The 21,417-nt window shown below is 42.3% G+C and overlaps 1 protein-coding gene across 1 annotated transcript in view; it reads right to left on the bottom strand.

Annotated features, from left to right (window-relative positions):
• LOC129105255 (membrane-associated guanylate kinase, WW and PDZ domain-containing protein 1-like) overlaps positions 1–21,417 on the bottom strand; it is a 131,115-nt gene that overhangs the window by 60,409 nt on the left and 49,289 nt on the right. Inside the window, 1 exon segment of the mRNA XM_054616164.1 lies at positions 7,629–7,745. Coding sequence (XP_054472139.1) covers positions 7,629–7,745 — 117 coding nt within the window.

Raw genomic sequence — 21,417 nt, forward strand, 5'->3', positions numbered from 1 at the left:
ACCCACACACACACACACACACACGGGCACACACACCAACGTTAGGCTTCTGTCTCGCTCTCTCACTGACTGAGCCCCGCTGTCTCCCGTCTCGCAGGCACCCACATGCACCCGCCCACCTCCCTCTTCTCTCTCTCTCTCGCTCTCTTGCTCCCTCCCCTTCTTTCGGCTGTTCACCCCATTCTTTCTTGTTTTCACAGATTCCATCAGTTTATTCTCTTTTTTTCCCCTCCCTCCCCACACCTCTGTTTCTTCTAGCCCTTCCCCAGACACTGATGTCCTTCAACACACAAACTCATACACATGCTTTGGGTGTTCAACAAGTTCCAGAGAACTCATCCTTGACCAGAATGTGAAGAGGACAGGAGTCAAGGGGAGAATACTCGGGGCAACTGAGGAATAGGCAGAGTTGAAATATCTGTGATAAGAACTGGGCAGGAGGGCATGGATTTGAATAAGGCTTGAATCGTATGCAGATATTCACAATTCATACCACACCGGCAATTATTACAGGTGTTACAACCATGGCAGATAAAGGGTAAACACGGGAGAGTACCGCGAGTCACAATAACCTATAGTCTATACTATTGTATGGAAGAATTCCAAAAGAAGGAGCGTTTAGGATTCATACAGGATTCAACGTAAAAGAAAAAGATCAACACTGACCAACTGGTACACATTTGAATGCAAAAGTTAAAGAAAGAAAGCATGTGTGGGATTCTTTTGTTATGCTCTATGGTCAGAGGAGGGGGTTGGGAACAGCAGTGAGAAAATGCAAAACGCAGGAAGGCCAAAGGTCATGTGATGTGCCAGAAACGTATCAGAAAACCCCAAAATAACAGTTAAATCTTTGGACAAAATGTAGCTTTTTCTTTCCTATTATAACTCACAAAGCACTTATTTTGTTATTTTCTAGCAGTAGAACCAGTATGACACATTTGTCACTGTATACTAAAAGTATATGGTTTATAGCACACAATATAGTTAGGATTGGGGACACAGCTCTTGTCAGTCTTTGCAGTGACATCCGGTTGAGTGATGTGATCTTAATACCTTCTATGTCAGGGTTTGTATATCAGCATCCAAACACACAGTTGGTAGTTGCTCTAGTTGAGCCAATGCAGTCCAACACAACATACCAGCAATAAACAATGAATGAAATACATGAATGAATGTTATGATGTTGAGTCTGACTTTAAATTGTTATAGAGAGGAGATGATTCAACTTTATGACCATTTTGGAGGCTGTAGTTTGTGCTGTTCAACTGTATCGCTTTATACAGAGAGGCGTTTCTAATATTTTGTCTACCCTGAATTATACGAATGGGAGACATAATATTAGTAATACAACTCATTAATAATTGTTAGTTTTGTCAGTACTTACCTAATAATGCCGAATTGTTTATTGTTAACATTATGCCATAAATTGGTTAATGACATTACACACAGTTAGTTGTGTGATTGTGAGACTGAAAGGCATCATTATCTGCAAACTCTTATAAACAGGCTAGTAAGAGCTGCCATTTCTATAAATTAAGAAGACGGTAAAATAAGCATTCGAATTTACAAATACATCCTATACTGCCTGTACTGAGGCAAAGGCATCATTTTGTCAAACTACCTCCATGCCTTCTGTCATGCGTTTGTGTGCAACGGTGTCAGTGATTGAGGCCACGTCCACACTAACCCGTTTTCAAATGAATCCGCATATCTTTTTCTGCGTTTGCACCGAGCGTCCACACTACACAGCGTTTTAGGGCACCGAAAACGAATAAGTTTGAAATCGCTCCCGAGGACGGAGAAGTTTGAAAACACTGCGTTTTCATGATAGTGTGGATGACTGAAAACGAAGAAGTCCGAAAACGATGATGTAGGCACCGGCGTTAGCTATTTGATTGGTTCTTAGCAGTTATGACGTGTCATTCCCTGATTCGTCACCCCCTTACCACGTGACCCTTTTCCGGAAGAGAACAACAACAACAGCCTTGATACCGATCGACTATCAGGTTAATTCAACATGGAGAATGTGGTATTTGTTACAAATGTTTGTACATAGACGTTCAAACATGTAGGGACTTAGGACCCAGGGGAGCACAGGTGACCCATGGCACCCGGAGGGGGTTAGGGTCTGTCTTCAGCTGGAATCAGCTGTTATTGGAGCGATTAGCGAGCGGCGTGTCCCGCGGCCTTATCAGCCCTACAGAAAGGACTTCTGATCTAGTAATCTAGTAAACTTCGTTTAATGACTGTTCATGTAAAGTACATGTGCTGTCTGTGTGGGAGAGATAGAGTTAGACCTGCAGTGTTGTAACTAAGCTTGAAAAATAAAACTTCTAAAAACTTCCACGAAATGTGTCTGTTTGAGTTCATGGAGGAAGATTTTAGAGGAAGTTCTTAAGTATCAAGCACGACGAGTATCAAGAGTAGTGTAATCGTATTATCTGTAACCAAGCAACCAATGTACTTCCTGTTTACACCGGCATGCGCATGCCCAGTGTACGTGAATAGTCACGTGATATTCGTTTTCAGGGGAGCAAGTCTGGACGCACATAATTTCGAAAACGATGCTGAAACGCATGTGTGGACGGAGATCTTAAAACCCCGTTTTCATTTGAAAACGGGTGAAAACGGGTTAATGTGGACATGTGTGTGCATACAATAGGAATGACTCTGGGGGACTCCACCCATCATTCACTCTCTGTTTGACAGCATTCCTTTGACTTCTCCTCATGCTGTTTGCCACACAGAAAAAACTTCCCCACCAGCATCAATTCAGCTGCTATTGTCTCCGTCACAACCTCCCTCTGATCAACCTGCAGCATGCTGGGATCCCCTGTAGTCCAAACGGGATCAAACCGATACTGGTAGGGCGTTGACCCAGTCTAGTCCCTCCCAATTGTCATGTATGTGAACAGGATTTAAACATTTCAAAGACATCTATAGGGGAGGGGAATTATCAAGCTATATCACAATATATATAGTAAACATAGCATATGAAACATGCATTAAACAATTTTTGAAATACACTTATTCTCTAAACTCCTGGCCCTCACTTCATATCTAACAGACAGATATGGGACAGGTGTCAATCTTCTCATCTAACTCCTGTGAAGTGAATAAGCGTATTTTTCAAAATGTCAAACTATTCCTTTAATTTAAACAAAATTTAGACATGTAATTTGTTTCTACCAGTTAATAGCAACCAGGTTATAATACATGCCTGAGTATTTATGAAGGACAGCAAGCCCATGATGCCAGTATGTATCAGTAGCCTAAAAAGAGCTAGGGGTGCCTCCTTACTTGTGAAGTAGAGAGTCAGTCCATGGATTTATTAACAAGTCTAGGTGAACCGTTTTAATACAAACGTTTATCCAACTGTGGCCATCACATCAGCTCTAGGGTGAAGTTCAATTCCAGGCAAAGCAAACCGTTTTTTGCCATGATGTAATTCAACTGAGAACTGGTATAACAGGAAGGATATGTCACTGGAAAACACATGCCAATGTCCTTACCTAGCCCTGACAAAAACAACATCTTACCTTGTGTAATGCACGTCAAACAGCGGACACACACACAGTATTTACATACATATCCCCTTCCGGCCTGATAAAAGTCAACAAACCAAAAAGAGTCTGAAGTTCCCTTCTAAATCTTCCTTTGTCTTTCACTCCCCCATCTTGATTCACCACCTTCTGCTGTTTAGGAATGGCACAAGGAGTGACAGCGTTTCTTTTGTTCAGGTGACACAATGTGACTGCATCTGTTGATGCAACCAGACCAGTACCAGAAATACTGCCTTTGTATAAACTGTAGAGACAAACACACACACGGGCAGAAACATGCCCAGATCAGATGGCACACAGAAAGCCCCATACAATCACAAACCATACATGTGTGCATATGTTTATGTTAGCTAACTAGAGCCAGCGTTGATTTGAGAGTGTGAGAGTGTTTTTGCATCTCTCCACTCCCTCTCTCTCTATCCACTCCACCCATCCCCCTTCTTGCCCCCTCCCACACCCAAACTCCACTCTACCCCACCCCCATCTGCATCCCCGCGGCTTCAGCCCCCCTTCGAGCCGTCCTCTTAGCCTATATACGGGTCGTCAAATCGTCTGTGCTGCTAGCCCCCGCAATCCATCACACGCGCACGTGAACACGACCACTCCGCAGACCTCCTCGCTCATTTGAGAAGCAAAAATAACAGCAACACCATCAGCACCACAACAACCACAGCAGACAATACTGCTACTTGCCTAGATGCAGGGTAGACCAGAGCTCCCTTTTTCAAGGGACTCGTAGACACAGAATGCTGAGCTTTAATATCAGGTACAAGTCTCTTCCTCTTCTTCTTCCTCTTGCCACTGCTCCGATCAACTGGCAGGAAAAATGAGAGAGAAAGAGCGATACAGAGGGAGAGAGGGACTTGCAGTGGCAGCGAGAGGCAGCGTTGTCATGAGTTTGGGGGGGGGGGTTGTCAGGAACGAGAGAGGGATAGGGGATGGAGGGTTGGTGGGGATAATGGGAGATTGGGAATGCTGAAAGCGCGGATGGGCTGACCACAAGGGAAGCTGACGGACGCCTCAGCAGATGGGGGAGGGTGAGAGGGCTGTGCTTCATATGTTAACAGGGCTATGGGAACAACTGGAATTTGGGATACCGGAATGAGGTGACCAGGGTATGTTTACAACCAATTTCATAAAACTTGTACATCTGGAGAGAACTACCTGGAGGTACGGGTCTGGTGGGCTTCACTGCCCTAAAAAGACTGATTCTCCGAAGCAGTTTATCAAGTTATTTCTTCAACTGTCTTTTTCGAGTTTGAGTTAGCAACCTTTTTCACTTAATTGCGTGTTATTCTCAAAACTCAAAGATTGCCCCACTAGTTTATGTGTTTGGTTTACTGAGGTATTGGAATGGTGGCATGCATGGGTGGCACAGAGTAATCACTCACCCACCACCACAGTGAACTGTATTTAATCTCTGCTTCAGTGTATATATGCCATGGCAGTCAGACCTACACAACTGCCAGTTCCCAACGGTGGGAAGCCAGTGAGGGATCATCTTTTTATCGATTCCTTTATGATTCCTATGGTGAATTTCCACTGCCTGGTTGTTGATAGAACCTGGTACTTTGTTTGGTATTAGCTTGGTCGAGGCTGAACTGATACTAGAAGGTGGGGTTTAAAACCACCGCAGGCCACTGATTGGTCAGAGAGAACCGTCACTACCAAATCATAGGAAGTCCTGCATTCGCCCGCCATTTTTTTAAATAACTAAGATTAAAAAAAATTGGCAGCCCACAAACGGTTGATGAAATACGGACATTCCTCTGTTCACAACATTGTGAAGCATAAGGGGTTACATGAGCGTGCAGAAAGGGTTGGTTGAGCGGCGTTACCATGATGCCAGGAAAAGCCCCAACATCCACACTCTTCTCCATCTGTTTCTCCACCTGCTTGCTGTGCATTTATCACACCTACACATGCACATGTGCTTCAAACAACCTTTGGACATACGTCAACATGGACACACGCTGACCTCTCACAATCACGGGCCAACACAGTCACGGCAAAGCCGTCTCACTTATGCATTAACAATACAAAAATAAACAAATGCTTGCCTATACAAAGCCTGTATTGGTAGTGTATTATTCTGTGAGTGTTAAGGGCATGAGGGAGTAATTATTCATAGACTGAGTGTAGTATAACATGTCCTCCCATAACAGAAATAAAATAAAATAAAGCAGCGGGAAATTATTTGTAAATTCAATATTCCAGTGAGAGTCTCACATTCCTCTACGAGTGCACGACTACAAAAACGTAACAGTCCCATAAAACATATGGCCTGGGGAACACCATCATGCTTTGTTTACCGCTAACAACACCAGGATTTTTTACTAGTGGGCCATAGACCACTCAGTGATTAAAATGGCCATTATGTCCAAACCCCCACCCTCCACCAGTGTCTGGCTGACATATGGCAGTGGAGGTAATACAGATAAAGTCCCTTAAACAAGCCTCCTGAACACAGATAGTAATTTGCGTGAGAGAGCCATGAATAAACTAATTGAAAAGCCAACCGATGAAGACCATTAAGGGAAATGAGAGGGGCTTCCTTTCAAGTCTGAAATTAACATTGAAAATATATGAGGATGGATAGGGTGAAAAGTAATTCCAAACATGAAAATTGTTGAAAGTTCTTTGGGGTTTTTTTACTACAAAAAATAAACTAAAAACGTACGTCTTAAGTGCACTCAGGTACTAGTAAAAGATATGCCACTACTGCACCACAGATGCAAATACTTGAATTCCTTAAATAATGAAGTGTAAAGGAAAAGGAAAGTAAGAAATAAATGAACATAGAAATGGCATACAGCCCAGTCATCTCTTCTGTTACACCTCTTATCTGCTTGTTCAGTCTCTATTCCCTTGTATCTCCATCTTCATCAGTGAGGCATGCTGGGTCCAAAGCCAGCAGGGATTTCCGACTCCGGCATCATGACAATAATGAGCCCGGCTCTGATTGGTTCACGCAGTTGATTTCGGTTGTATATGCAAATCGGGGATAACACAAGATTGGCATCATGCAGCATGGTTCATCAGTCTAGAGGGAGCTACAGAGTTATGGCGTGTATCCCTCTGCTATTATGGTGCTAATGCTTCATCCTTCGCACCAGCAGCATCTTCAAGGGTTGTTTTTCATAGCAGGGAAGAATAAAGCACTTCAAATATCTACTTCTGCTTTTGAGCGGCAGCGGATACAGCAGAAATATGCAGCATCAAAAACACAAATGTGCCTTTAGATCTGTGTTATATCGACAGTGAGGAGGAAAAAGACTCAAAGACACAAGCCTCCATTCCTGGATCAGAAAACCAGCTCTGGCAGAGGAGATAGTGGTTGGTGATTTTACGGTGAGGGACTTGGATGAAGTCACACCAACTATAATTACCGGTGCCACTGATCAAGTGGACATAAGATACTACTAGCTTTTACACTATGGAGTCAAGAAACTTTTCCTCTGCCTGATCAGACAATATTTAAGAAGCAAACACCGTGCTGACTAGAATGGATGGGGGGCGGCCGACTTTGTATCAACTCACTGCTCGTTATCAGCTTGGGAGGCAGGCCGAGAGGTCCATTGTGGGATGAAGAGGGATGATGTGTGATAAAAAAACGATAAAAATGAGTTCGGTTCCAAGGAGGGTATGAAGGAATCAGCCTGCGCAGCCGATATCGGTCAAAAGGCAAGTGGAACTGTGCTCGGATTAGGCTGAAATAATCAGGGTTAATGAGATAACCATCCTAAGTGTCTGTGTGAGGCAGCTATAGTCACAATCTAAAACTGAGCATGCCTGCGAGCTGGGACAGTATCTCAATCTGACCTCACCTAATGGTTTGTTTTTTTTATGAAGAAGTTAAAAAGAAAAGAGACACTCTTTGGAGCCACAATAATGTTCTGTGGGATCTCACGTAAAACAATAGTGTGCAAAGCCGACGTATCATCAGGAAGTGAAAAGAAAAGGCTCACATAAATGCCAGGAAATGGAGACGACAGTAGAGCAGCGAATGAAAAGACATGAAGGTAAGGAATGACAGAGTTAAGGTTAGAACAGTCGTGGACTCACAAGGCACGGCGTGGCGGTAGAGGTTGTCTCGGATGGTCTGCTGCAGTTCGTGGTCAGCCGAGGATTTCTGGAAGCGCTGGCTCAGGTAATGCTTCAGGTCCTTGTTCAGCTTACTTCCTGTCATTGCGGAAAACACAAACACGGAAGCTTGTGGTAACTGCATCAAAACAACAACAACAACAACAACAACAACAACAACAAATAAAGGCCGGCAGACATGAGAACATCACAAGAGTCAAAATGGCGCTGTTGTAATTCCCAGTGAAGTGTCAAACGGCCACACAGTCTGGCTCACACACACACACACACACACACAAAAATACTGACGTTTATCCTGCAACTAGAGCAGAGCTAGGTGCTGAGTACAAAGCTGTGAATTGTACACTTGCCATTGTCACTCAGAGGGGTAGCTGGCTGCAGGCTCTCCCTCTCCAAACCAGCCGGGGCTAGCCAAAAAAACCTAAGACTGCTGGCTCTACGGCTAGCACTGTGAATCAGCCCTCCTACCGCTACGCCATCTGGACCTCAGACACACATTAGGCTACTGAAGGGCAGCGCGGCTGGAAAGTGACCATTTGTGTGTGCGTTCGGTTCGAGTGTGTGTCCGTGTCCGTTACAGTGAGTGACCACGATACAGGCGGTGCTGCATGTGTGCAAACGCAGCACAAACAGTATGACAACAAAAAGAGAAGATGTATGATGTCACACAAATAGAAAAAATGAGAGAATTTACCTGATGAATATGACAATGCCGTGATCTAAATTCAATAACAGTACTGCTCAAGGCCACAACAAACATCTTATCACGTTCCATATTAGTGCGTGTCCCCTTATTTATTATCATAATGATTTATCTCCCATCTTTGCATGGCTGCTGAGACCATTTTTAGTTGTCTTGGGCAAACAACCAGTCATAGAAGGCCCTGGATCCTGTTTCCATGGAAACTGTCTGTGTGTGTGTGTGTGTGTGTGTGTGTGTGTGTGTGTGTGTGTGTGTGTGTGTGTGTGTGTGTGTGTGTGTGTGTGTGTGTGTGTGTTTAATGAAATGATTGAGATTGTTAGCATAGTACAGAAGAGTATTCTGCACTGGTTGGCAGAATGATTGTAGGCTCATTAAATAAAAAATGCTATTAAATGAAAACGTGCACATTCCACAGACGTGATATTGCTGCATTTTTATTTTAATGTGACCCAAGATGTCTCTCATATCAATAAAAGTTACAATGCTGGGAGGGATGCAAAAATGTAATTATGGTCACCCTGCTACTTATCAGATTGTCAATGTCTGGTTTGGAAGCTGTCAGATACACACTGAAATTAAGTCGGCAATTTCCAACCCTGGTGGAAAACTGTTTTAACGAATGGTTTTGAAAAAAACAAAAACATTTACTGGTATGCTTTTGACAAATAGTATTGTCCTAAAATGTCAAATCTCTAAGACAAATATCTAAATACTTGAATTTTGTTTCTTTAAAAAGAAAGGATGAATTGTGTTTTTGAAAGCAAAGCTCTCAAATGAAATACATTTTTTCTTTAAGATGTTTATTCCCGGGCTGGATAATTGTATATTTTATTAAATAATATTGTTAAAGAGTATATCTGTTTTTATTACTTGTTAATATCACAGTTACTGTAAGAGATTAGACTTTTCTAAAAATGTATTGTGAAGTTCCTTCTCATGACTCGAGACAACTTAAGTGAATCCAGGTAACGAGTTCCTTATTTGATAAAGCATAAATAGTCTCATAGTTAATAGACGATGTGGCAGTTTGCTTAACAGTCTGAGAGGTGAGTTTGAGTCATTGCCCCACCGTCTCAGCCCCTCCTGGGAGGAAACTCCCCTCCTGGCCCGGTCCCATGGGTGTGTTGTAATCCTCACAAGCCAACACAGAGAGCCTGACGTACACCCTATGTGCTCTACCACTTACTGGAAGGCAATGGACAACAAGCTGTGTTACCTTGTCACAAAAATACACACTGTTGACTATCAGTCACAAATGTTGTCGCCTTATGGATAAGTTGATTTAAACTTCAGATATGTAAAACTAAGTTCCTCCATCATACAAAAGCACCACTTTAAATGTGCACCACAGATGTGCTCAGAAGTTTCTTGGAAACAAGTCATTCAGCATAAAAAAAAAACCTATTCTATTTCTAAATTAATCAATATCCATAGAAATCTTAGTCGACTGAGACAAAGACCAATTGCTTCCATGTGTTTTGGGTCTGTATACATTTACGGGCTTAATTTTGAGGTTTTTGTACTTTTTGTTAATCAAACTTTGGCTTGCTTATGGGCGAGTAGTATTATGACAAATGGTACATGGGCAGACAATGATAAGCTATTTGATTTCGATGAGTGAGCTACATAGTTTGGGTATTTTTCGTCATTCACAATAGAGCGAGCTAAGGGGATGCTGACTAAATTTAATAAAGGAACGAAACTGACTGAGTGGCTGAGTGCTTTGTATAAAAGCCAATTCTTTGGTGGGTACAAAGTTCTTAGTACCTCATTCAGTAAAAGGAAAAGGGAACAATATAAAAAGTTAATTTTGAACAGTGGACTTTATGTGAGTAATGAGTTAAGAAAGCTAAGTGAGGCCTCCTGTGCGGTGGCTCGATTACTGCCGTGCAAACAACAGCACCTCAAGGAGCTATTACATAAGCTTTAATCCAGTTCTGTAGATTCTGTCCTCCTCTCACCCTCTCTTTATGCTCGCCTATCTTGAAGAAAACAACATTGTTTTAATGAAAATGAGCGTAAATCCTTCAAAGGCAGAGCAGTGTGAATGAGGGGGCCGTGAAGGAGCCGCTGCATTGATGAATGAGGGGAAGGTAATCACTTAGGGACGTGTCGATTCAGGGGATAGCGCTATCTGTCCCCCCCGCTGTTTTTGACTACATTGCAGTCACGGAGTGCTGACACGGAATATCTGGATGTTTACTGATCAGCATCTGGTATGGATGTATGGTATATAATAGTAGATGATGAATGAAGGAAGTCTTTGGGCCAGGGTAATATTTTGTGGATCTTTAGGTCACTAGCAGCCAACCCCTCTTTCCTCTGGCCTGCACTCATATTGTGATTTTTTTTTACCCCATTTTAAAAAAAATGCACACTACCTTGATCAGTGTCCTCAATGACCTCACAAGGAGTGTAAGATAACTGCACACTAGCTTTTCATTGGCTTGCACTGAGGTGTTAGCTGGGACCAAAGTATGCAAGAGGCAGCCCACCAAACATAATATGTTGTTTCTGGTCTGAGGTCAAATGCCTCTCCACCACATTTCCTTTTCTCTTTTCTCTTTCCTGTCCACTACTTAAAATAACAGCAGACTACTGTAAAACCGCTCTCCTTTAACTGCTAAAGTTCAGTCTTTTGGTTGGCTCCAAATTTGGTCCACATTGGTTCAACTGCAGTACAAATAGAGTTGACTGTGTTGTCTATTATATCACTATCCTGTGGATGCTTCACCAGCAACCTGTCACCCATCTCATGTGCGAGAAGGTCAATAAGATCATCACTCACCTCCATTTAAGCCCTTAAGGCAGCTAGTCAGCCCCTTCAAACCAATGGCGAGTATGTTAACACCATAAGCCTATTAACTGCTACTTTGGTGCCTCGCTATGTTTTGGTATTGTGTATAGGACACAGTAGGGGGGTTCCATTTAACAATATGAGATTGTGAACGATTACAAATGTCTCCATGATCTGCCTTTACAGAGATCCGTCAGTTGCAGTGCTATGGCTCAATGGTATCATCTGCATTAAGTGGTGTAGCTATAAGCACAACTGCTCTATTCAAATATCCCAGAATGCAATAGTCGCTATCTCTACTTTAGGTAGCCATCCCAAGAGATTGTCACCATTTAGCGGTCTGTTATTGGTCGTTTGAAAGCTTTGTTTCACCGACTGCTGGGTTTAGGCTGTCCACACATGGAGCGAAAGAGAGAGAGAGGTGAAACGGAGGTAACGTTGAGGGTAGTGGTTACAAACAGGCTCAGTAGTGAACAACATACTGGATGTTTAGCTTGGCTAGTCCAGAAAGTATTTGGTTAAAGCACATCTCATTGATGTTGTCAATGTAGTCTGTTGGAAGTGATGTAATGTAGACCCGGTGTGTTTGATTAGGAGTGAGCTGGACTCATAAAATAGGGTTTTAATTGCTACTTTTTTTTGTCAGCAACCACTTATATGGTCTCAGGAGGTAATCTGGCCTTTTGTGCTCCAATCAATTTGACATACAGTTAACACACGAGTCATAATTTTGTTTTACAGAAAACTCAGCTCCTGGCATTTGCTTCTGGTGTTCTTCACCTTTTTGGAAGAAGGAAAAAACGGAATCAACAGGGGAACCCGCTTTAAAAGTGACGTACTTTTATTTTATTTTTTTAAATAGGTGCCTTGCAGTGGATCTAATTTAGGCCGATGTGAAGAGTGGTTCATGATGATTTGGAAAAGTAACTGTTAAATATTTAGAAAAAGCTACTGATAAATATTCAAGAAACCTTAAAGTGAACATTTGAGAACAGACTTTGGTTGTAATGTACTGTTCAGTAACTTGTAAATAGTCTAAAAACCAACATGAATAAACATTGTGATATCATCATGGATCATGATCCTGCCTGAAAGAAATTGTGATATAATATTTTTGCCATGGGGCAGAGCAGGCTGGCCCTGATAAAAACAAATGTCACTGCACTGACCCAAAAACGTAGACGTTGACTGACTTGATTAGACCACCCTAAAAAACATAGAGACCTGTTAGTTGTTAAAACACCTCGAACATCCTTTTGTAGTTTAGATTGATTGGGTTGTTTAGTTTCCAAGCTCTAATCATGACCTCATTTACACCCTATTTAAATATCACATAGTACTTTTTTGACACCAAACTGATGACCAACTCCGGGTGCCTGACCGTTTGTGAAGTGCATTGCTTAATTCATTGATTATGTGAATTCAACTCGAGTTATAGGCGACAAACAGCAGGCACACAAGCAAGCACGGCTGGGTTTGGGGAACTTTTGGCCCAACAACCACCCACCCAAACCCCTCTGCAAACATGTAATTAGAAAAGACATATCCTTCAAACACAGCCCACCTGTTATAGATTTTCCATAAGCCCCTTTAAAAAGAAGCAAGATGTTGAGAAGGAGACACGCAATCCGTGGCAGAATGGAAATGGGGGGAGAAAGGGTTTATGGGAGAGAGAGAGAGAGAGAGAGAGAGAGAGAGAGAGAGAGAGAGAGAGTGAGGCAGAGTGTGTCACACAGAAAGAGTCCATCAGTATAAGCCACACAACACATCAAAAGAGTTTTAGACTCGGCTGAAAATGAGAAAGGCTCCACTGCTTTCCAGGCATCTCCCATTGAGCCCAGCCCTGCACCCCTCAGCTCAGATCAGCCAGCCGAGGCCCCTGCTCAGACATGCAGGGCCAGACATGGCACCAGCCAGACCCTCCGCTAGCAGCCGACATCTGTATTCACAGCATGGAAAAACCCAAACTTCCCTGAAACTCTATCCTCTCGCCCGTAGTGGGAAAGGAAAAGGTTTGACCGTTTTCTGCTGATTTGGAAATGGCACGGAGTCACGGAGCTGTAGGGGCCCTTCACGCTCCAGATGTGCGGTGTCATTACATAGTAGGACGGCCCCGGTGACTTGGCTGATATTCAAAACCTACAGCTACTCTAATACATAGATCTCTTTGTATGTGCGGTTACTGAAATCAATCTTTTTCTGAGTGTACTGTAGATAAATAGCTGAGGTTGGCGATTTAAACTGGACTCAAATATCCAGAACACTTACACTTCATTAACTTCACTGGAAGAAGTCGAGTAATGGGAGTTTTACATGCTATATGTGTAGGTCCAAAGGAACATGCACATGAGAAAAAATTCTGCCTTTTATCCCTGTCTGAAACTTCTATGCAAAATATTAGTACAGCATTTATAATTATAATAACTTTTTTTTGTGCGCACAGGACAGAGGTGTCAATTCAATTTAGAGTTCTATTTCCACTTTTAGCCATGTTAACGCCGTGGCTCAGGGGACTAATCGGTCCATCCGTCTGTTCACCAGACTGAAATATTTATTTTAAAACAAAAATGAATAGATTGCCATGAAATGTGGTACAAATGTCCATGGTCCCCAGAGGATGACACCCATCAGCTTTGGTGATCCACTGACCTTTCCTCTTTTATATTTTTTGGTTTAGTGAGGCATCTCACTATCCAGTATTGTCTGGTGGCTTTAATAGTTCCGTAACATTTTCTCCTGCACCATCAGCAGGTCACACATTTATGTTTCTCCTGATCCGTCTTCCCCTCCAGCATGAGGGACCAAAAGTGTAATGACATTTGTGGTGTACAGTGAAATGTCTCCCCAATTACTTGGATGGATTTTGTAGATCGCCTCAGGATGAATGGTAACAACTCTGGTGATCCCTGAACCTGTCAGACAGGGGGGGGGGGAAGCCTGTGCATTTAGCGGTGTAGCTAACACAGGAGAACGGTATGTGCACTAGATTGTAATTACATGTACCGTTGGTAATGCTTACAATGCATGGCCTGGCCTGAAATAAATAGCCCTATTTGAAAAGGTCTTTATGCAGAGTTCCAAGAAATGTGCGTACTTCAAATCAGCAGACTGGGCAATGGTAGACACAGTCACCCTCTTAACACAAAGCACAGTGACAAAGCAGAAAAGACGCTCATATGCCAGGGTGCCAGCCTGTTTTACACTTAGCCAAGTCAGATTTGGCAGCACCACCATGTTTGGCTGGGCACTGAGTGTTGTATCGATGTAGAATACACAAACAGTCTGGCATACAAGGTAGCAAACGTTTTTGTTTTTTTCCCTCTCTCTCTTCAATTGTCTTTTTTAACATCAAGGGACATGTTGCCAGGCCGAGGCTATGATTAGAATAAAGTCTTTTCTTTTTCAGTGGGCTGTTTATTGCTAAATTTAGATTCTCCAAACTGGGACATAGTAAAGAAGTAGGCTTTAAAGTCAAATGGATTTGTGTCATTTAAACCTGACCTACTACTGTACAAGGTACATTTAGCTCGACGTACACAGGCTGTCCAAAGGCATGTCTTAAGTAATCAACTCCTAAGTGAACAGTCCGTCCGTGGCTCTAGTTAATCAGATAATCAGGCCTAATCACCATTTAATTGATTCAACCAGCAGCAGCTATCTACAGTTAACATTTCCATCACCACTGATCAGAGCTTAACCATATGTCATAATGATTAGGGTCATGTAGAGAAGTCAGGGAGAGCTCGATCTGACCCCTGACCAGTGATTAGGCTTTTCATCCTCTATCCAGCTTATTAGGTGTATTTCCGGGTCATGACTGGTGACTAAACCAGCATAGGTAGATCTCTACACACTAGCAAAGTTTACATATAATGACTAACACACTGCAGCGTGGTGAAAATGATTATAGTGAAAATGAAGACGGTAACAATACTTTTCATTTCAAGCTCTCACGTAAAGCAGTGGACCAAAAAACACAATAATCAGTAGCTCATTGGATAAGGAGTCTCAGTCCCAAAATCATACTGCAGAGATGTGGAGACCAATCTTTCATATCCACTCAGCACACAGGTGTGTGTGTGTGTGTGTGTGTGTGTGTGTGTGTGTGTGTGTGTGTGTGTGTGTGTGTGTGTGTGTGTGTGTGTGTGTGTGTGTGTGTGTGTGTGTGTGTGTGTGTGTGAACATCCCTGTCTCTGAGTGTGAACATCCCTGTCTCTGAGCTCAACACTACCCCCTATGTTCCTCTATTAAATGTGGCTTGCATCACACGGCAATGGCCGGGCTCTGTATCCATAGCAACAGCTGCCAGATGAGTAGGTCTAGGCTGTAGTGGAGGTGGAGACGGTCGCAGCCAGTCATGGTCTGCTGCCCCCATCTGGACAAAGAGGATATTACAAAAACAAAGGAGAGATCCTCCCAACAGAAATAGATAATGAGCACCACTGCTATACTCACTTATGTATCAAGAGTTTTCAGTATAGATGGAATGCTCAGTGTAACGTGATGCACTGTTTTTAGAAGACTGTAACACCACAAAAAAACAACCATGTGGAACTACATATTGGTGGTTCATATTAAGTTGAAACATAAAAATAGGTCTGGATATCGATGCTTCTGTTCTGAGATCTGTGCTTGGGTTGATGGTTTTCTCCAGCATCCTGGTTTATGTGATGTTGTTGCATGTGAGGGAGGATTTTTTTTAGTGCCCTCTCACACACACACACACACACACACACACACACACACACACACACACACACACACACACACACACACACACACACACACACACACACACACACACACACACACACACACACACACACACACACACACACACACACCAATAATGTTCCAACCATCATGTGATGTAACATATAGCAACTGCAATTCAGACACTACCGCGCTCACATTCTCGCAATTGCACATGTGAATGAAAGCGTTTTCTACCAGCACCCTGTGAATAAATGCTTTTATGAGGCGGTGAAGCTCTAATATGAGGAGGAAAAGCACCCATATACTAAAATAATGTATCGAGATATGGCTTCAATGGCATGAGCCAAAAATCACTATTTCCTCAGAGGAAAATCTGTTGCAACCAGGGATGTCATTTCTCTCAAAACAGGACAGGATAAACAGGACCTGAATTAGAGTGGTTTTGTCAGAATGTAACAGAAATTGTTTCAGAAATCACAATCTACCCACGGAGAGAAGAAATGAGCGAATAATTCAATGTCTTAGCTGTTCGATAGCATGCTTTTTGAAATCCCCCTGAGCTGCTGCTATGTGTGAATCTTGAACTAGGCACATGACCAAACGGCATAATCTCTATGGCCCACTATGGAGTCAAGGCTGTGGAGACACACGAGTCACAGGATCAAGTGGAGTCTTTGTCAGTACAGATGTGGAACAACAAAAACTCATTTTTATCCTCTGACATCTGCTCCTTGTCGAGACGAGATAGAAGAGCATCACATCCAAGACGATCAGGGTTTAAATCACTGGCGCTCTGTCAATCCTGTCTATATGGTTGTGTGTCCTGGAGCTGCTTGCCTGTTTACTATGTTCCAGATTGCTTTCATTGATCGTAGTCCTCCACGCGGGGAAAAGAAATCCTCAGAGGATTCATTTCAGCACGTACAGCAGCAAAAGGGCTGCAGCAGAGGCGTCAATTTCCCTGTCTGACCATATGTGTGTGTGTGTATGTGTGGTAGATTTGATGCCTCACATGTATCTGTCTGTGTGTGCGGCTGTTTGTAAAGTCCATTATTCACACAACACAAGCAGCTTTCTAATTTGGCAAACATCAGCATCTGCTAAGCAAGGACTCTGGCGCTATAAACAACAACAACAACAACACAGCACCTGCATTATGATTTGTGGCTGCTGACGGAATACTAGAAGTTCTCTTTACTATTAATATTCCTGTGATGATACCTACATGGAGGATGAGCCTCGACCATTATAGCTGCCTCAAGGAAAGATTGTGATGAGTGAGATGATCCGTCATCCACTAACACACAGGGTGGTTTTCTGTTTACTGTAATCCAGTATTGCAGAAGATGAGTATCAGCACTTTTTTATACATATTTAAAGTCCAAACATATCAAAGACAGACTAACCACTATCTGGTCCTTTACATCCAGCTACAACATCTTTACAAAACAGGAAAAAACTAAGCGAACCATGATGAACACTACCCATTAGACATCTCCTTGGGGCAAACTTTCTCTAAGGCAAAGTTTAGCCCAGCTTACAATGTAAATATTGACTGACTGGTGCAAGAGCAGATGAGAAACCAGTATTTTGCAGGTAATTAACAGTGTTGCAATAAAGACCACTGAGACTGAAACCAAGACCATTTTGTGTATGGAGACTGAGTCTTGACCAAGACCAGACCAGTGCGAGACCCACATTGCATGACATATTTAAAAAAGGGACAGTTTGCCCCCAAAACATAAATAAAATGTTTTCCTCTTACCTGTAGTGCTATTTATCAATCAAGATCATTTTGGTGTGAGCTGCATAGTTTTGTAAATCATGGCCTGGTAACTCAAGATAATCTACTGATATCATACATCAGTCGGATATAGTCTTATTATATTGAAAATAATGCAGACATCTCTACAGTTGGTATCTCCAAAACGTTAGGCAACTCACACCAAAACAGTCTAGATTGATAAACAGCACTACAGGTGAGTGGAAAAATATGCATTTTTGCTTATAAAATGTGGAACATGCAAACCATAGGCACTCTTCAAATTACATTCACATAAAATCCCCAGAAAGCAAATGAAGATTCATCTACATTCACCTCTTTTATTGCCATATATATTGTATATGTATATGTATGTGAAAGTGTACCATGAGAAATGTCTTGATAAAATAATCAAAAGGCATAGCAGAAATGAATTTCATGTTTGGGAGTTTTATGGTCTTGACTGGTCTTGCAATAAAATCCAGAGTCCTCTTTGTCTGAGACAGAGACAAGGCCGAGACCTAAATAAAACAACAGTGCGAGTCAAAGACTTAATACAGGTCCCTCCGGTTAAGAGGCCAGATCAGCACTTTTATAAAAAGACGGGGGACTTTGGGGTGGGAGAATAAAAAAAAGATTAGAATGTGAACAGGATCAACAACAGTTGAGGATGACAAGAACGGTAAAACTGGGAAAGAATCAATTTTGAGGGAGTGAGAGAAGGTTGATATGAAAAACTAATAATCTCAGAGTCAGTGAGAAATGTGACAGCGACGGCCTCAGTGTGTGTGTGTGTGTGCACAGGATAGACATCTAGACACTGATAAGGGGATCCTGGGACACCGCGAGATTAAACCTTCACACACTTCAGCTGTCATTTAGCGAAGTGCTCTTCAAACACAACCAAAGAGGCATGTGTCAGCAAAAAGATTAGGCATTGGAAGTCTACCCTCAATACAGGCAGCAAGGCAGTGTTCCTCTATGAATTTGATCAAAGCATCAAAACCATTTGGAAAATAGAGTCATTCCCTACTTGATCTATTGATTCAAGTACAGAATAATTTAAATACCATTAACAATAAGTTAAGAAAGCAAAGAAGAGGGCATGTTGTTTTCCTTGACATGTGTTTATCCGGACCAATTACTCATTAATATCTTATTTTGACCAACAGTGATAGCAAGAGGCTCCAATAATTCTTGGAGACTACATTTCCAATAATTCCACTCAATTACTTTTTCAATAGACCCTCCAAGCCAAGTGAACGCCCCCTTCTGTCAAACTGCAAGCCCACCCACCACACAAGATAACCCGCCATGACATCATTAGGGGCGGCTGTGGCGTAGTGGAGAGCAAGGTAGTTTTCTAATCAGAGGGTCGGTGGTTCGATACCCGGCTTCGGCAGTCGATGTGTCCTTGGGCAAGACACTTAACCCCAAGTTGCTCCCGAAGGCTTGCCATCGGTGTGGACTGGATGTTGCATGAATGTTAGTTAGAGTCTGATGGTGGCACCTTGCATGGTAGCCTGTCATCAGTGTGTGAATGGGTGAATGATATGTAATATACTACTGACTGTAAGTCGCTTTGGATAAAAGCGTCTGCTAAATGACTGTAATGTAATGTAATGTAATTAGAAGACGTGCAGTGATATACATGTGGTAAGTTGTTAAACCTAAAATCTGCCATGATAAATCAATTTAAATGCCATGTCCTAATTTTAAAAATGTTTTCTTTCATTAAAATGCAACTAACGACACTCAGGGAAAAATATCATAGTAGATACTAAAAATATACATCGAAATGAATGCAATCCAGAGAAAAGATATCACACTAAAATAAAAAAGAATCAAGGAAAGACCATCAGCAAATTGCCAACGCAGCAACAAATGAATGACTCTAAAAACGTATGACTAAGCTGAAAATGTCCTAGTTCATTAGGCCTTTTCACTGCTGAGAGATGTATTATTATAATATCTTCTGGCCCCTCTCCACCCTTATTCCATTTCACAGCAAGATAAATGGGCACCCTGCTGAGGTGTAATCAGAGGCAGTGTGCTAAGTCACCCCGGCCCCACAGTGGGTGAACGCTGTACTGACAGACCGACCGCTGGGGACGGAGCGCTGTGAGGGAGGCTGGAAAAACATAAACAACAGGAGGAAAGACGCAGAAACTAAAAAGGACAGAGGAGACGGAGGAGGCAGCGTGTTAAAAGGGGGGGGGGGGTATGAATAGAGACCAAAAGAGGTTAAACAAAAGCGGAACAGACGGGAAAATAGACGGTAATGAAGAATGAATGAAAGGGAGGAGAGGACGAATCAGAGAAAGATGACGTGGGAGGCTTCATGTGAGTGTTTCCCTGTTTGAGACGGACCAGGAGTGAGGCACGTTCCTCCTGTCTGTCTGCTCCTTCACATCCAGCTGTTGGGACTCCGTGTCTTCATCACAGATTTGCTGGCTTCTAATTGGCCACGTGGGGATTAGTCGGTTAGTTTACATGATTAACAATGGCAAGATCATTAACTCTGCCACCAGGGGGCATGTGTCACTCATTAAGTGTGAGGGACAGCATGTAAACCGTAGATGTGCGTGTATGATTAGACTGATTACTGGAGTGTTAGCTGATGCCCGAGTGTGAGACCTGTAGTTGTCCTGTAGTTGTCCTGTAGTGTGTGTGTGTGTGTGTGTGTGTGTGTGTGTGTGTGTGTGTGTGTGTGTGTGTGTGTGTGTGTGTGTGTGTGTGTGTGTGTGTGTGTGTGTGTGTGTGTGTGATCCTGTATTATAAAGCTGATTAGCAAAGCTGCCTTCACAGATTCATCAATTCAGCTTTTGAGCTGATCTGAGCACAGATCATGCATCAATGTATGCTACTGGCTTTTACAGAGGAAAATAAACTTTCCAGCATTGGGTTTCACAAGATTGTTTTTAGTTTTTTTTTAATTAACCAATTGATAATTTATTCTATAAAATGTCAGAAAAGAGGGATTAAGGCCCGTCGCAATTTCCCAGTGTCCAATGTAATTTCTTCAAATATCCTGTTTTGTCTGACCAACAAGCCAAATCCCCAAAATATTCCATTTCAAAATGACATAAAGTAAAAAAAGCAATAAATCCTCACATATGAGAAGCTGAATCTATTGACTGTTTGGCATCAATTAACTAAATTGTTGGTGAATAATTTTCTGTTTATCAACTAAAAAAATGTATTGACTACATCAGCATTACAGACATTATCACTGTTATTAATGTTTTAAACTGCTATATATGAACATATTCAAGTTTGATATACTTAATATATGTTGTTATGAGTTTATTAAGTATGTATAGGCATCATCTAACAAGGTTTTTCAAGACTAATCAATTCAGCTAGAGGTTACATTATCAAAATGATGGTCTGGCTCACCACTGATCTCAGCCTTGAGCTGACTACTTTATTTTTCAGAATCTTTCACCATTTTTTGCTGTCCTCTCATTTTTATCCCAGGGTCTTCTCTTTTTCTCTCTCTATCTCATCCTGTTTTCCTTTTCACTTCCTTTCTTATGTAATCTTTGTACCCTTGCATCCTCAAAACACTTATTTCCCTTGAGCTGCTGTCAGTTTCTTCAATCCATCTTTCCATCCGTCCGTCTCCATCGTGCCGGGAGAGGGCATGACTGACCCACTTTCCTGCCCCCGTCACCCCGTTACACTGCTGACTCAAGACCCGCTCAAGATGTTGTGTGCGAACGCACAACTACAGACATACAGCTGTGCTAACGCGGATGAATACATTAGG

This window comes from Anoplopoma fimbria, chromosome 17 (genome assembly GCF_027596085.1).
Source record: "Anoplopoma fimbria isolate UVic2021 breed Golden Eagle Sablefish chromosome 17, Afim_UVic_2022, whole genome shotgun sequence".
NCBI classification, from domain to species: Eukaryota; Metazoa; Chordata; class Actinopteri; order Perciformes; family Anoplopomatidae; genus Anoplopoma; species Anoplopoma fimbria.